The sequence below is a fragment of the Megalops cyprinoides genome, chromosome 14 (genome assembly GCF_013368585.1).
Source record: "Megalops cyprinoides isolate fMegCyp1 chromosome 14, fMegCyp1.pri, whole genome shotgun sequence".
Classification (NCBI taxonomy): domain Eukaryota; kingdom Metazoa; phylum Chordata; class Actinopteri; order Elopiformes; family Megalopidae; genus Megalops; species Megalops cyprinoides.
This window is the reverse complement of record NC_050596.1, coordinates 28,458,487-28,476,182: the sequence shown is the minus strand read 5'-3', so window position 1 is coordinate 28,476,182 and position 17,696 is coordinate 28,458,487. Positions and strand designations below refer to the sequence as shown.

At 45.3% G+C, this 17,696-nt stretch overlaps 1 protein-coding gene across 1 annotated transcript in view; it reads right to left on the bottom strand.

Annotated features, from left to right (window-relative positions):
- The window catches only part of myo3b (myosin IIIB), a 104,026-nt gene that overhangs the window by 71,120 nt on the left and 15,210 nt on the right, over positions 1 to 17,696 (bottom strand). The window contains exons 5-9 of the mRNA XM_036545153.1: positions 17,013 to 17,117; positions 16,571 to 16,670; positions 15,634 to 15,710; positions 13,626 to 13,771; positions 5,570 to 5,635 (exon numbers count right to left, since the gene is read on the bottom strand). Coding sequence (XP_036401046.1) covers positions 5,570 to 5,635; positions 13,626 to 13,771; positions 15,634 to 15,710; positions 16,571 to 16,670; positions 17,013 to 17,117 — 494 coding nt within the window. The remainder of the gene's footprint in view (positions 1 to 5,569; positions 5,636 to 13,625; positions 13,772 to 15,633; positions 15,711 to 16,570; positions 16,671 to 17,012; positions 17,118 to 17,696) is intronic.

Genomic DNA, 17,696 nt, shown 5'->3' with positions numbered 1-17,696 from the left:
ACACTACACCTGTCACGTCCATCTACAGCCAGGATGTGTTCAGGCCCTCATATAAGTCATAAAATACACAATGATGATTAAAGTAATAAATATCTTACTTCTTATCTATCATCTTCTTCCATCTATCATCTTCCATCTATCTTCTTCCATCTATCTTTCCATCTATGTTATATGGAGCATATTATTTATAGTATAAATTATATATAACATTTATATATATTTTATACATATCTTATAAGCATGAATATATATGTGTGTGTACGTGTTTATATGTGTGTATGTGTGTAGACATATAAACACACACACATTGTCTCTTCCGCTACCTTTTCTCTCTCATGCACAATGGCTGGGTGCCCATAACTCTGCACTTAAAGTGTCTAAATGAATGTTCTCTAAAAAAAAAAAAAAATCAGGGTATCACAGGGAGAGGCGAGATAAGGCAACAATACCAGTCTGACTCCGGCTTCCTAATCTAAACCAAAATGCTGGTCCCCCCCCCCCCCTTCCCCTCGTTCTATCAGTATTTCTGCACTGGAAATTAATTCCCAGAATTCATTAGTGTCAGAACATTAAGCAGAGGGTTGCAGCCATTAGTGCAGTCGCGTGGCCTGGATCCTAAACACCAGCCCCACTTTGTCAGGAAAAAAGGCAGCTATTTGGTGGCACAATTACAGCCGCTGATGATGCATTCATTACCCAGGACAACAGCCGAGCCCCACACGCAGGCCTGGCTCGGAGGCCCTCTCACACACAGCCGGTGTGGCCTGATAACATTGTCCTCCTTCGCCGCCATTGTGCCGTGGACCCCAGCTGGGTGCTATTTTGAGAGCTTTACGTTCGATCTGATAACAGGCAAAAACCTGCCGCTTCAAACATTAGCCCCCGCATAATTAACGGCGGAGTGCTTTTAAAAAAATCACCTGACCCCCCCCCCCCCCCAAAAAAAGTAAAGAAATAGATAAATGCAATGAATGAATGGGCAATCTGCCATGTGCAACATAAAAAGAAATAAAGACCGTGGAGTGGCGTTAATACTGCGATGTGATGTGCCATTTTAGAAAACACTGCAGTGCTTTTGAAGTCACTGCCTGGGGTGTTAATGCATTGTCGTATTGTTGATGGAAGAGAGAAAGGAAAGAGAGAGAGAGAAAGAGAGAGAGAGAGAGCGACAGAAATAAGAGAAAATGTCATTTGTTAGACTGTAGCATGATGAGCATGACGGTTAGCGTGATTCATTAAGCACATGCCGCTGCAGAGCTGTAACCAACATAAAAAAAACATTCCAATGAATACTTTCAAATGTTCCCAGAAAACAAGGCACCCGGTTCTTTTTGCATAATCTGAGAAGCAAATGTCTGTAAAGAGCCGAAAACAAGATTTTAAACAGCTCTTTTTCTCATTCAGGAAAAAAAATGCCAGTCTTGGTGAAGGAGATGTGAGAGTAAACTCTATAAGAATGTTTTCATGCAAATGGAGGCTGAAGTTAGAAAGCAGGCTTCTGATTGTCTCTTTTCCAGCTGAATCAACAGCATGGTGTTGCTGAAGGTGAGCTGACTCCCCCCACAAACATTACAACACACACTCATTGAGATGGGGGGGGGGAGGGAGGGGGGAGTGGTGGGTGGTCAAAATAATCAACCTGAAAACACTGAGAATTTCTAAGCCAACAGCACCACCTATTTGTTGCACTGCAGGCTTCAAAAAGCTTTTAACCATTACATCATCCCCCTTCAGGGGGAAACAAAAATGGATAGTGTTTTTGACCCAAACAGTTTCTTACATTGCTTTTTAATATTATTTTCTAGGCAAACAAAAAACACCCTGTACTTTCAGCTCATAAAACAACATAAAACATAGAATGCCGCTTGAACACTGTGCCACTTGAATAGTGAATTCTGCTGCGATTTAAGACAAAAGGGCCCGGGAGACCCCCGCGAGCCGGGAGGCAGCTCATAAAAGAGCCGAGCTGATCAGCGCGTGACAAGTGTCCCCCGCAGCCATAAGCGTTGCGGTGACGTCACGCCCGAGAAGCGCTTTGAAGGAGAGCGGAGGGAAGCTGCCGCTGCTCCGATACGATCTGCTTTAATCTGCCCCGAAAACGCGAGAAGACACCGGCAAACTGGAGATTGGTTCCTGCAGCCGCAGTTACAGTACCGCGGCCGCAAACAGACAGTGCTCCAGTTTTAAAACCGCTGTACCAGGGAGAAATTATCTGTGCTGAGGCTTCGTGGAGTGGAAATTACTGCGTAATCAGACTTTAACCAATAAAAGCTGCTCCTACAACTGCAAATGCAACTGGCATCATGGTTCAAAAACAAATAAAAAGTGGCATAAAAATGGCATAAAAAGTCACATACCCTTCTTATAGCAATATTTTCTTAGCAGAGGTTTAACTACTGATGACGTACCACTGTTGATAGCTTAGAGGTTGTTCATGTTCAATACTCCTATAACACCATTAGTACAAGTAATTGTAATATTATTTAATAGTAATTGATATTTTGTAGTAGGCTTTTTTATAGGGAGACCCTATCGGCAAGGGGTCACTAGGACAGCGCGAATGGGAGGACTGTGACGCTCATGACCAGGCCAATAATTTGCTGTGATATTGATTATACAAGGCTGCACAGCGGGGGCTTAGGATTAACCTGCGTATGTAGTAATCTAGTGTCAAAAATTAGTTGCAGTCCTCACTGCAATGTCCTCCGCCACAAGCAGAAAGATGGAGAACCGAATTACAATGCAAACAGTTAGGCCCCAAGAAGAAGAGGAGGGAAAAAAAAAAACGAGAGACATGAAAATAACGCTCCAACATATGGATAATGCACGTTATGGATTTCATTCAGTGGCTGTTTTTAATTTATCACGGCCAGCCTGACAGAACCGGCGCGCTGACAAATGCACAGCTAACACAAATAAATGAGTCAATTACCCCTAATGGCCACAGGTTCACAGCTGTACCGTCTGATGTTTTCATTATAAATAATGAAATAATAACCAGACTCTTTCAGTCTGTTCTACCGGTAATAATAATGGCGGGGCAGCAAGGAAATCCAAAATCGCAAGCTGCAAATAACCCCTGCAGAAATGTAATATTTCCTCATCTACGCTCTCCTCCGACTACATTTGGCTAGGACAGTGCATGGCAGATATTAAAGACATATATTTGCAGAAAACGTTATGGGCCGGGGCTGGTGTTATTTGTTTCACACTTCATACGGGCTGATTACTTATCTGGCCCCTGAGATACAACTGATAATTCACAGTCAAATAAGTTCTGCCCTCAGACAGATTTACACAAATGAAAAGCGGTAAAAAAGCACGCGATGTCGAAAGGGTTGATGCTATCTTGTTAAAAAACCATCAGTTCAGCTCACCGCCACTGTAAATACTCGCAGAGTCACCGTTAGTCACAAAGCTCCATGTGCCAACAATCCTCTCTTGACAGAATTAAGAAAAACCCAAACAATCCTGGACAAAATGTGAATTTACAGGGCCATAAACACAGCTCAACTGTAGCAGATATCTGCGTATGCAGACAGCATTTTTTCTCTGCTGAGGGTGGAAAATTGAAATGAATATGAATACAGTAAATGATACCATAAGGATATAATAAAATATGTATGTATGTATGTATTTGTCTCTCTGTCCATCTCCAAAGGTCCTGTTCTCATCCCACCTTCTAATGAGACAGTGTCACAGGGTGAATGCCAACATTTCCCCAAAAGCATCCAATGGGAATGAGCGCATTGAGAAACCCCAACACATCCACGAGGAAAGGGTTAAACGTTTATGTTCACCAGAGCCCACAGAGCAGCTCTAATAGGTGGGAAAGGGGTGGAAACGAGAGAGAGTCGTACAGCGGGAGTGAGAGGCTTCACGTTCACGCCGGCCAATAATTATTAACACTGTGCAAGTCTCCCTCCATGCGCAGAGGAGTCAATGAATTCACTCTCCGCATGACGCTCCATGGACCGCCAAGCGCATGACTACGCATCGACTTTCCAGGGAGCAGTAATGCGTTTCTAAAAATAAAAACAAAAAAAAGTAAAAACCCACTCCTATCTGCAGGACCTCATAACTGCTGTTGCTTGCTGGAGAATTATGTTTTCAGAAGCTTTGGCTGGAAATAATAAAAAAAAAAACTCCAAAAAGTAACTTTATATATTCTTCCACTTTCGACTTGGACATGCAAGTGAATTGTTTATGTGAAGCTATACCAGTCGTTTCAGGTTATACCATGTGTACATTCATTGCAATAAAGCAAATCTACTGAAGAATATCTACCAAGGTGGGGAACAAGAGACACACAAACAGACACAGACGGCCTTCTCATTGGTGCTTTCGAGCTGGAGTGAGCTTCGCAATGACAAAAACGTTCACTGCAGTCCATTTGCATCTATAAACCACTGTGTCAGCTGAGCTTGGTCACATTGACTGCAACTTTCCACCAGGTGCCTGGGTCTCTCCCTCTTCATTTCTTGCCTTAAAGATATCTTCCCTACACATGTGTCTGACAGGGATGGTAGGACTCCTGCAGTATGTCACCATCAAATGACGGTTCCATTTTCAGGGGCGATGTCTAACATCTCTTAGCCTTTACATTTTATGCTTGCTTTCCGAAGAACAGATAATGTGACAGGGCTGGTTCTATACCACACGATTATGCACATGATGTATCGGAGACACTGTGCATTGTTAGATTCCGTCCGTTGATGCATTGTAGACAATTGTTTGACTGTCAAACGCTTCTCCAATGCCATTCAGTTTTGCAGATTTCTCATGTTCCCAGTACTGATGAAAAAATGCGAATTTGTTTTTATCAATGTCGTGTAGCTTGCTTCAATAGCACTTACGATGTGAACACTGAAAATTACAGGTTTGCAACAGAAACCGCAGACAAGATGTCCTATTTAGGAATGGAGAAGTGTTAAAACAAGCACGCAAATCAAAGAGAGGACTGAATGAAGGTCTTTTTTTATCATTCAAGATCTCAATTATTTTGCCTGGATCTGCAGAGAAAATTATAACAGAAATCCAGATCACATGAAAAGTTAAGAAGAATAAGTTCGGAACCTGGCGTCAAAATAACACAGGAAATTTTTCTTCAAGGATCTCAGATTTACTTGCAAACTAGAGCCAAGGATTACATGCCGGGATATGTTAAAGTGACGGAAGACGTCACATTCAATCAAGCTCTTTACAAGCGATTTCATGTCCAGCTTACATCCGGTGTATGTAAACATGCTTTGGAGATCCTGGCTGTGTTGTTCTACAGGCAGAACAAACCCACATGTCCCCTGTCACTGAGAAAAAGACGTCCGGCCCACGACTTGCCCAAACTTCGTCGGTCTGCCTTGATCCGTTAAACAGACCTTAAATCACGCGCAAATTATAATTACAAAACAATTACGTCCCTAATGATGCTGTTTAAAACGAGTGCTACTGTGGGGCAGGCCGCGAGCTCAGTCCCTCAGCTCCCCGGGCCTCGGGAGAGCTCAGCAGAAGGGGGCATCAATCTTGTTGGGGGAAAGTCACGCTGTCACGGACGCAGGGGAGAGATACTCACTGGGCGATGAAGTGGCTGAAGCTGCGACACCACTGCTCCGGATGGCGTAGTGTCGGGGATGGGTTCCTGTGGGAAAAGCACAACCACACGGACAATGTTACACCATGGACGTTGTAGGAATGGAGGAGATATTCAACTCCACGTGCTTCACATGGAAGGTTCTGACCTTGCCCCTTGTGTCTATTGCTGAAACTCCAGGTGGTCTGATTTTCTGAATCATTATGAACGTTCTGGAAGGGGCGTGGGCCCAAAACAGAACATCCGTAGCTGGCAGGGCAATACTGACAGCACCAGAACCTCTTGAACCTTCCGTGAACCTCAGAACCTTCCACTGCTAATGCAGTGTCTCAAACATTGTTCAGCATGATAGTGGCTTATATTGTTTTGCCAGAAAATGTATGTTGCTATGGAAGCTTGAAAAAGTATGAAGTTGTCTGTTATGCTGACCCATAATAATTATTACAGTGGCATACAGTGGTAGTTCATGTTCTCTTTAATGAATGAAGCTAAAAGTTACCAATCCCAGATGTGTTGAGTATAACTGATAATAAACAATGTCAAAAAATTCAAGAAACATCTGAACTCACCGGCACTCACCTGATCACCTGACACACTACCACCTAAAGCAATTTCTTATGTCTTAAACTTTGTTCTCCTTTACTAAAAAACAGATCTAATGGTTTAATGCACTCCCTCCCTGCTATCTCCAGCAGGTAGCTTGTACCTTGTCTGGCCAACTATTGAAACCTGGTCATGCAGCACATCTAATATTGTTGACTCATTATATGGTTTGGGTAAAATGTGAATATAAATGTAATTTATACAGTACCAGCCAAAAGTTTGGACACACATGATAAAAATAATGGGAAACATGCATTTAAAGTCCTTTTGACTTGTGCTTAAATGCTTGAAATTTGTTATATATATATTTTTATATATATATAGAGCTGCTCGGAGCCCCAGCGCAGAAGTGCTGAGGGAAGAGTGCTGGCTGCCGGGCGAGCCGGGCGAGCTGGGGCCAAGGCGGCCGGAGAGAGTGACAAATGATCTGCGCCCCGGTGCTGTCTGGCAGGAAGCATCTGCCAGGGGGAGGCCGGAATTATGTGAGCGAGTAATTCCTCTGTCAGCAGCATTTAAAAGGGCGATCCATAACGGGGCGAGCACCTCAAAATAAGAGTTTCAGTCCGCGGCGCGTGTAAATGGGACAGCGGTGGGGGGGGGGGGGGGGGAACCGGGCGCTGCGCTGTACGGCGGGGCGTGTGAGGCCAAATGCAGGGGGAGGCTGGGCCCAGTGCAGGGGTGGGGTGACACACTGTGTGTCTCTCATGCATATCATTAATATGCTGCATTGTTAACTATGGGCTTTGATAGCACTCTCTAACCTGGCTGCAGGGGAGAGGCTTTCTGGCTCTGATGCTGGAAGGTTTTGGTCTTTTTTTTTTTTTCTACCTCACCTTTGGCATTTAATTGGGCCGATTATGTCCAAACCTGGGAGCATTAGAGCTCGTTATCAGGTCTGCAGCTGAGGAGTATGGGAGCTGTTGCACGAGGGAGGCACTGAGCACAGGTTGGTGGTGTGGAACAACAGATATTGCATATGACAACATGACAACTTTTATGTTTGACACTTCAGAGGAGAGAAATTAACACCAAACATGTCAAGTTCAAGTACATTTTTTTTTGTTAAAATCAGAAAATATAATGTCAACACTTCTGTAATAAAATGGTTGTTAAAGAAGCTGGTGAGCAAAATGACAAAAGGCTCAAATAACACAAGAGAGAGCACAAACTGAGTAGTTGGTTTAAGGCGGCATAAACTTGCAAGAACCCACTGTTTCATTTTATTTTATCCTCCAAATAAGAACAGAGGTCTGTGGCATTTCTACTGTTCAGTACAAGACCCCATTAAGCATTTTTCTTCGTTTATGAGGAAATCTGTCATCCTTTGCTGCACAAAGTCACTCAAGTCTTTGATAGAGATTCAGACAGACAGCCCTTTCTGAAGTGCAGATCAAAGGCAAATAACTGACTTGTTCCATGCAAAATGTAATATGAGCCTCAAGCCATGCTTCTCCCTTGATGTTATACTGCGGCACTTCTTATATATTACAAAGTCAATACACCAACACACAGTGATAGCACTGTCAAATACCGTCATTGTGCTTTGCAAATTTAAGCATCTTTTTTAAAAAAATATTATTCATCCAATATTTTGAGGGCAGGTTGACTTGCACTTCTTAAAATAAACACAATTGGCTTATTTTAATCCGGGCCTGAGCTCGTTTTTTTCAGCTGTCAGGCTAGTGACAGAGTGGATTGGGGCAAGAGCGGCAGGGTGCTGGTGCTGATGCTGAAGCTTCCTGTCTCTGACGGCGCCAGAGCCGGGAATGGTCGAGTTTTTTTTTTCCTTCTTCTTCTTCTTTTTTATCACCCTTCAAAGATGTGTCACTCCCGCTTGCTGAGTGCCAATTACTTGGATGTTAATAGTGGACAGAGAAAGGACAATCCTAGCATTGACCCCCACACTCTGCCTCAAATGACCAATTAAAATAAAGGGCTTTTGGGTCGTGGGTAAAAACAGTGCCTTCTTTTCAAAACATCTTCACAGGCAGTGGCGGTGTCACAGTCAGCTAACGTGCTGCTAAATCTTCCGAGCGGATGCACGCATCTGGTAAACAATGCACAGCGGGCCCTCGGACCTCGAAGGCTGTGAGTGTGTGTGTGTGTGTGTTGTGTGGAGGATGCCGGGCCTCTTTAAAGGGCAGGGGGATGGCGGCGGCAGTGGCGGCGACTCGGGCGAGACGTAATGAAGACTGTGTTATTTTGTGCACCGCCTGCCGTAAATTCGGCTCATCCATCAGCAGGAGCAGCCACGGTTCTGTCACCGGTGAGCGCACATGAGTGAGCGTCTCGGGGGGTGGACAAGTGGGGGGGGGCAGCGGAATCCGTGCCGTGCGCTCTGTGCTCTGTGCTTCAGCACTGACAGGCTGAGTTCCAATTCGAACCTTGTGCGCTCATGTGCGTCTCTATAATGGCTACATCCCAGCGTCAGATGCACATGAACACTGGGGGGAGAAGAGGGGCCTGTTTTTTAACCAGCTTGAGCCAATGATGAAAACAATTATCCCTAGAGGGTGAGCTTATCCCTTCGCTCTGACCATAGGAAAATGAAACTAATGAGACAAACCTTCTGGATAACATGCCTCTACAGGTGTACCATTATTATACATAATAGATTTAATTATTTACACTTCAACAAACTGATGTCTCTCAATCAACAAAACAAAATGGCTAAATGTTTTTTTCATTCTGTCAGAGATGTTTAAACCCCAGCACTGGGTGAAAGACAAGCAGTTATGAACATACCACAGCTGGATAAAAATATGGGTGTTATGTGTGAGAGTTGTGATTCTGTTCTAAACCAAGACAAACATGAGAAACAGATCCTGCTGGTCAGAGAAGAAATAGAAGCACACCCTCCACTCAAACACAAACAAGGCTTAAATACAAGACCCTGAAACGTTAAGGAGCTGCATATGACAGATCGAAGAGCTGACATTTAGTCAATAGTAATCTGCCACATACAAAAGGCCCAGCTATTTTTCTGAATAGCCATAGGACTGTTAAATGGACTCTGGCACAGCAGGGCTGAAGACGTGAAGAACGTCATGACTGTATGTGTTTGAAAGGGGAAAAGAAAAGACACTCCAGGCGCTCTGAAAGGCACGGGCACAGAACCCAATGCAACGCATGAAGTCATCATTAACTTAATCTTAAAAGGACATTTGACACCTCTATTTGGATGAGGTATGTGGATATTTCATTCAGGAAAAGGGTAATGCCTTTTCCTTTCATGGGCCTCTTCCATTCTATTGCCCTCATTCCTGGCCGTTGCTCTTTTATCTCACACAATGATTAAGGGACCATTTGGAGCTCAGAAGAGCAAAATGGACTCTGTGGAATCTTCTGGTCTGTTGCTAGGCAGCCACGTGGACAGCAAGGAGCACACTTCTGTCTGTCAAGGGCCTAAAGGAACGACACAAGCTACCGGAGACCTGAAGCAGTCAGGTCAACCCAGGCTCAAAAAATAGGAGCTTAGCATTGAGGGGTTTATTTTACAAAATAAACAGGCTGGTAAGTTTTTTGGCACGGGGCAATCAGGAAGCTCATACTGAATGTGGAAAGGCAGGGCCCCCCCGGTGTTCTGCTCGGGAGCGTCCGCATTATCTTGGCCTTTTGGCTGGAATATTGGCTCTCAACAGGCCACTGATCTGGAGCCTGTGTCTGCTGCCCTGCTATTTCATTAGCCTTTTGTTGCGTTTGACAAGGCATTATTTACTCCTGTCATTTTCCCCCGGCTGCCATCTCCATTCAGACAGATACAGACGCGGTTATATATCGCTAATACCTCCCGATCTAGCCGAATAAACACAGCCTTGGACCTTCCTATTCGCCAATTACCCACAACCTTCTTTTTTTTTTTACACACCCCTTCACTGCATGGAAACGCATTGGGGGGTGTCACAGTTTGGCACGAGCAGCATTGGGAGGGGGGGGCGGGGGCGGGTTGACAGCTCTAGAATTAACCCCTCCCACGCATATCCCCTCTAAAAGTGCTCTCCAGTTTCAGTAATTAGTTCTCCTGTTAACGATTTTACAGCTTTAGCCTTTTATATGGTCGGTTGCCCTCGTCCGTGGTAATCGCCGCTCCTACACGTGTGATATATTTAACAGGCAAGACCAGACTTGCTGCTCCCTCGCACACAGAGGGCGATTACACGTTCTACAATGGGGGCCATTTTATGCGGGCGTTCTTAATGGCAGTGTGCACTGGTTGCAAAACAAAAAGAAAACGGATGTGGAGAGAATGCTAAGGACCTCCCTATTGATTCCAATTAAAATGCTAATTAAACGATTCCAGATGCAAAATACGGGCCGTAATGGTTGTATTGAAAACAACTGATTTAGTTGTGTTCTCAGGGTTACTGTTTTTTTTTTTTTTTTTGTTTTAACTGTGTGTCCAATGTGTTCTCACATTAATTCATTCAACAGCAATGTGTGAGACATGTCTGAAATACGTCACTTTTACAAAACCGTTAATCTAGAATTCCTTTATCGACCAAAGTGTTCTTCAGATACGCAGGACATTCTGAATTCTGCAGCCTGTTCCAAGGACAGGCTCTGTGTCAGAGGCTGCATTCTGAAACCAACCAATATTAGAGCATAAGATACATTTTTCAGTGTATAATAATGATGCAATGCTTATTAGAGGGACACCTCATCGGAAGCCACTGGGATGAGCGAATGGGTGGATTGTCGAGACTCCACTTTGCCCTTGTTGAGAGTCTGGGGTTGTCCTAGTTTTACCCAGCTCTCCCTGCAGCCTCCATCTCCCTCACAGCCTCATTTCATTAGCCGACGCCCTGCTGGGTAAGCCCCCGCCAAATCTGAGTGGAGAATTACACATCACCACCAAGCTGTATCAGGGATCTATTTTTAAGGGTAATCTCCACATAGCATTAAAGCACCAAAGTGACTTACGCTATTTACAGTTAGTGCATATTACTTAAAAGTCATTATGGCTACCACATCAAGACATTAAGAAATTATATATTAGTTTGGGAGGTGGTTAAAGTGGAACAGATAGACTCCTGGAGGAAGTAACAGGATGAAACTTGTTGTGGTGATCGGGGCATCCTGTTTCTTGAAGAATAAAGTGAATGTCATGCCCGCGAGCCCTTTCTTTAAAAAAAAAAAAAAAAGCTGCAGGTTGGAGAGTGACGTGCAAGCACAGAACAGAGTACTCCTCACTGCTGGCCTGTCTTATCTGTCCAAAACCATTGCCATCTGTGCAAGCTCATTCGGTTGGCCCGTGGAACGGCCGTTGGTGCCGCGCCCTGCCCGGTGGCCTCTGTCCCCAAGCCCCTGGGTGGCTCCATCTGCGGCCAAAACACCCATGCCGAGGAGGGCTGTTTTCCATGACCAGCCAAAGCGAAGAATCCGCATCGGACCCGACGCAGAGTCCACAAATACATATGTGGGGTTGTGGGGGATACAATCACCTGGATACCTTCACACAGGGGCTCAGGCCGGCTCGTCAAACCTGCATCTGCCCCCTGCCAGGCAGTCTGAGGAGAAACACTACTGACTCGGGGGAGCTTTCCTTTGGGAAGAAAACAGAACCGAGGGACGCACTGGTGGGGGAGACACAGCGTGCCCAGGATGGGGGAGAAATCTAACTTTAGTAGCTGCCTAATGGAGTATCAAACAGTCAAAGCCGTCCCTTGGGTACCGGCTCAGTTCAGCACGCCGACAGATGGCCCGGGTTCGAAGGGCTGAGTCCCAGACTGGCAGCCAAAAGTCGGGCAACCTCACTCCCCGTAATTTGGGGCCGCTCCTGCGGGTTGATGGGAAAATATATTCCAGACAGATGACATGTTAACAGAATCATTTCACGGTCGAGCGCGCTCACTCTGTGATTTATCCTACGGCTGCCCAGCCAGAGGTCCCTATTCACAAGATTTATGTGCCCGGCCGAAAATCCATTCTGATAAAGAAGAAACCGCCGCTTCGCAGGGCAAAAGAAAACATTTGGCTCCTGCACGTGACTCTCTTCTTTTTTTTTTTTTTTAAACCACTCCATTGAAAATGATTTCATTAATATTCAAAATCACTTTAGAAGCAATGCAGGAAAAAAAAAATTATAATAAAAAGGGCTGCAATAAGAACGAAAGACAAAAATAAATGTGCAAATTGCGATCGTGACCCCAGTTAACCGATATCTGAGGCAGCTAAATGTCTGTGAGGCGTTTCACACACGAGCTGAATGAGAAACACATTCTTGTCTCACTGCTTTCACCGTACGACTTAATACAACGAGCCCAGCATTGTGACCCCCTTCTCTGGAGCCTGCCTTGCACTCCCGTCTTCTGCGAGGCGAAAGTGGGCAAATAACTACGCAAGCATGAATTCCGCTGCTAAACACAGGTTTACACAGTTCCTGGCTTTTTCAATGACGGGCAGATGTTGTTATCCCTGTGCCTCCATCACAGCCGGGTTTTGATTGGCCCACCGTGGTTTAAGGGCGGCGGCTAGGCCTCGGAGGCAGCCTCTCCCTGCTCACGTAATTGGCGTGAGCAGTTCTGCGTTCGTGCGAGCGTGAGCGGGCCGCGGTGAAGCGCCGGGGTGGCCCGGCTAATTCCTGTGACACGCAAGCATGTTTCTCATCAAGGGGCGGGGCAGAGGAGATAACACTGTGACAGGCCAGCGGTGACAGCCTCATCTCAATATGAATAGAGCTAATCATGAATGCAAATTGCAATCTGAAGGGCAAAGTCTGGCGGGGGGGGGGGGGGGGGGGGGGTGTTGTGGGGGGAGGTGGTTAAAAAAAAAGCCTGTGTGATAATTGCGCGATTGTGGTGATAACAAAAGGTCAAACACTTGTATCATCAAGGCGTTTAAATAACCATCAATCAGAAATTGAAGCCTACATGAACAGGCTGCGAAAGAAGGAACAAAGCATTTTCTGAACCCCCCCCCCCAAAAAAAACAAAAAATGGCAACAAAAATTGTCAAAGGTAATTCCAATTACTGCCTCTTTCAGGTTTTATCTCTCGATCTTTGGTCATTTAGAGAATCACCTGAAGAACAATAGCAATAAAAAAGAAATGGATTTTCAATGGAATTTGTTACCAGCACTGCAAGAGGGGGAATAAAGAGTGACTGGTTTTTGAATACAGTAAACAGCCCACAATTCCACCTGACTTTAACGCACAAACTGGAGATGGAGCAAACCCAAAAATACTGATTTTTACCTACAAATTTCTGGGCTTTTACTAAACCCTTTTATAATGATTACGTGATTTACAAAGCCTCCTTATTATACACACCGGGAAAATGGCACTGGTTTCCCCCCCTTGCCAAGTTAACTGATTTGCTGAGGTTCATTCTACCTTTCTGAGTTGGCCATTGTTCTCCAGAGGAAAAGAACAAAAGGCTGCCGTGGAAACCAGCCTGCTTTTCCGCGGTGTGCCGAGGGGGCCCTCTAGTGCCTTACCGCGGGATCTTGAAGAGGGCCTTGACGGGGTGCATCTCCGCGAGGGGGGGGTCTCCGTCGGCCAACTCGATGGCAGTGATGCCCAGCGACCAGACGTCGCAGCGGGCGTCGTACGAGTAGTCATACTGTTGCTCACAGGCGATGACCTGGAGTAGGAGAGGGGGGGTCACTCACGAGACCCTTGCGCAATGGTACATCGTCCTGTCTCTAACGCACCTGTGCTAGTCTATTTCAAACTCCCCCTCCTCTCAGCGTCAGTGTGACATAGCGATAAAGAGCAGAGCCTGTAACCCAAAGGTTGCCAGTTCAAATTTCAGGTGGGATATTGCTGTTGTAGTTTGAACAAGGCGCTTAACCAGAATTGCTTCAGTAAATATCTGTATGTAACCTGTATGTAACTGATGCTATGTAAGCTGTATAAATCAGACTGCATATGGCCACCTGCTTATCGGACAAATAAAATAATGTAATTAAGCAGCATTGTTCACGAGTGGCAAGGCCCTTGCTACTGATGGGCGTGCGGTTGATAATCCTTTGTCTGGGATCAGTCAGCTGAAGTCACCTCCATCACCAGTGAATGGGATTCATGACATCTGAAGATGCAGGAAGAACGAGCCTGATTTATTCACTCGATTGATTGCCTTCAACACATGCATTATCTGTGTATCGATTTTGAAAACCTTTCCATGGTCAATACAATGAAGGGCCATTTTACCTCACTGAAAATAACAACAAGTATTCCTGATTAGAGTAAGGACATTTTGTGGTTAAAAGCAGAAAATTCTACAATCTACCGTCCTTAGCTGAGTTGCAATTCCCATGGCAAAATATGATCACCTAATGAATATGACTGGAATAACTCAACCAAATCCTTACTTGTTATGTTTATTTTAAATCATCAACCACACTTTGTAATACAGAATAGTGACATTTGCTCTGAGGTTCATACGTTTTTAGGTTTATTAACTTGATTGATGTGCCGTATCCGTATATTCTTTCAGACTAGAAAAATTATGTTTTGTAGAACATTATCTGAAATAATTGTTCCCATTCTTCTGTATCGTTTTTACAATAAAAATGAATTTGATTCAAAGCGTATTTCTTTCGCATTTTCTCCCTGTGTGTGGTCGAGTTGAGGACAACAGAAGAAATTATGAATCATAAAACAGAGACTGACAGCTAGCAAATTAAAACATAAATTATTTCTATTTCTGATACCTCCTATACATCCGACTGCAGAGCAAACATCCAAGCGCATGATTAATAATAATTCTGTAATAATATGTCTGCAGTGCATCAATCTAACATATTTTTACTGATTCGCTCTCAGTCTGGCTATGAAACACAGGCTCGCAACTGCAAGGTTATTGTGTCTTTAATTGTCTCGCTGAAGACCTACCATTAGCATTTAAATGGAGATTGTTTGGAGTGTCCTTTGATGCCTTCCTTTTTTAAACCCCCGTGTCAAAGAGGCTTCAGTTTATTACAGTAATCACAATTTACAGCTGATTTTATTCTAATTGCCCCTTGGGGCGCACCCTAAACTGGCCCCATGATCACGCCTCATTTCTGCCACACAGCGAGCTGGGGGGCAGCGGACTCCTGGCTATTAACCTTGGGGTGACCTCCAGAGCTGTGCGTGTGCGGGGGGGGGGGGGGGGAGCCGAGGCAGCGCTGGGGGGGAAGTCTGAGACGTGCCGCTGTTGTAGCTCCACCAGGTGCTTGCTGCCTGTGCCCCACACAACCTCACCTCACCTGACCCTGTTTATTCGACGTCAGCTGGATTCAGAGGGTCGGGCTGTTACTTTTCATCAAAAAGCATGTGTGTGTGTGTGTGTTTTTTTTGTTTTTTTTGAGGTTGAACGCAAAGCCCCGATAAGCAGAGCATGAAAGCAGCGTGAGCTGGTGCGTCGAGCCCGCTCCTGTGGACCCTGCGCTGAGCACGGGGGTCGCAGAGTGAGCTGTAGATGTGATGTTACAGAGCCACACAGGAGACACGCATGCTGACCTCTGGAGCCATCCAAAAGGGGGTCCCAACCGAGGTGTTCCTCCGCAAGCGAGCACTCGTCAGCTGGGCCGAGACACCTAGACAGAATATGAAAACAGCACGATGGGTCCCAGGAACGGGACGGGGCCACACGTGACTTTATCCAAAATAAAGAGTGCGCAGAAATGCAATTACAATAAGCAACGTCCTTTACACCTTAACACATACATGCTCTGTGAGCGGCAAAAAGGAGAACAGAGTTTTAAAACATCTGAAAATATTTAAAAATCTATGTAAATATGCATATAAATATATATTTTAATGTATGTTAATGCGCACGCATTGATTAAAAATAGCCACAACAGAGAGGAAATGCATCCAGTAATATGGCATGACAACCAAGCCCACATCACAGAGAATGGGCAATAATAATTTCAAATTAAGTGGGACAGTCCTTTTTAGCAGCAGGAGTCCACTTCATTTTTTTTACACAGAGGGAAATAAACACGCTCCCGGCTAGTCAAAGTCATTTGCCAGAACAGCTTTTCTTTTTATATGCAAAGGATCATATAATGAAATTTAAATTAGCAATAATAGCCTTGAGTTAAGCTATGGCCCATGAAATGTAAAGATGTTATATGGGACAGGGAACAAGGGTGTTGATCGCATCAACGTAAAACGCTTTCCTGACGCTTGTATTTCTCTCCCACTTCTTCACAAAAAAAAAGAAAAAATACAAGTTATTTCTCTTCCAGGGTGAAGAAAAAAATGGATTAACTGTCAAAGTGCTGAGCTGCCCCATCTGTTAAATCAGAACCCATAAGGGGTTGTAACAAAGCACACAGAGAGCTCGGTGGGACCCCCCTCAAATCACTCCTGCCGTCTGAATAGGCGATAAATTGCCTGACTTTGAGCAAACCGCCTCGCACCAGGAAAACAAATGGGCAGCAGTCATTACCAAAGTCAACGAGCTTGACTCCCCCCTCTGTTGTCAGCAGGATGTTGTTGCCTTTGACGTCACGATGGATGATTCTGTTGTTGTGCAAATGCTGGAGGCCCTGGGTTTTTAAAAAAAAAAAAAGACAACACCACCAGGAGGAGAGAGACAGAGAGGGTGAGAAGGAGAGAGAAAAGAAAAGGGGAGATAATTTAGAATCAATTACCCTGTTGTTAAGAGTGCGTGATTAGCGTGATCTGCATGGGTGTTACAGACGCAGCTGTCTGCTGCTTTTGCGCATCTACAGTGCCCCCCTGCTGTTTGAGCTGCAGGTCTATTACACCACAGCCCACAGCCCGTCACCCCCACTTCCCCCCCATACAAATCCCCTGCTAGCCCTGCGTAAAGGCGGGGAAATGGCATCTCCTACTGCCTCCCGGAGCCATGAGGGCGGGTGGCTCACCAAGAGGGCGCCGTACAGGATGTAGGCGATGATGGGCTCATCCAGGCGGCGGTGGCACATCAGCAGGCCCTTGATGAGTTCGGTGACGGAGCCGCCGTTGCACAGCTGCGTAGGGGAAACAAAGCAGAATCAGCGCCCCCCCACCGTTACTCACCCCCTCAGTTCACCTTCGCCCATCATCACCATCACCTGCACCACACTCTGCCCTGTCTGTCTGCAGACACCCCGCATGCGTCACGGTGGTGGTGAGCAGTCTCTGCTAAAACGGCCTCTGGTTCAGGACTGCCGGTGGCCTCAGAAAACACCTCCGCTTATTCTTATGGTGCCACAGGGGCAGCAGTGTAGAATAGTAGTAAGGAGCAGGGCTCCAAAGGCCGTTGGTTTGATTCCCTGCTGGGGCACTGTTGTTGTACCCTTGGGCAAGGTACTGCATCCACATTTTCCTCAGTAAATATCCAGCTGTATAAATGGTTAAAACTGTAACCTATGTAAGTTGCTCTGGATAAGAGCGTCTGCCAATAATGTAATGTAATGCAACAGAGAAGCTGACAGTGGTCAGAGGCTGATTACAGCATGCGAATAAAGGCTGTTAACACAGAATAAAGTTTAAAGATGAATGAGGCTGACTATTCAAATGCTGTCATTTTGAGCTGCGGTTCATTGGACTGGAGTGCTTCAGATATC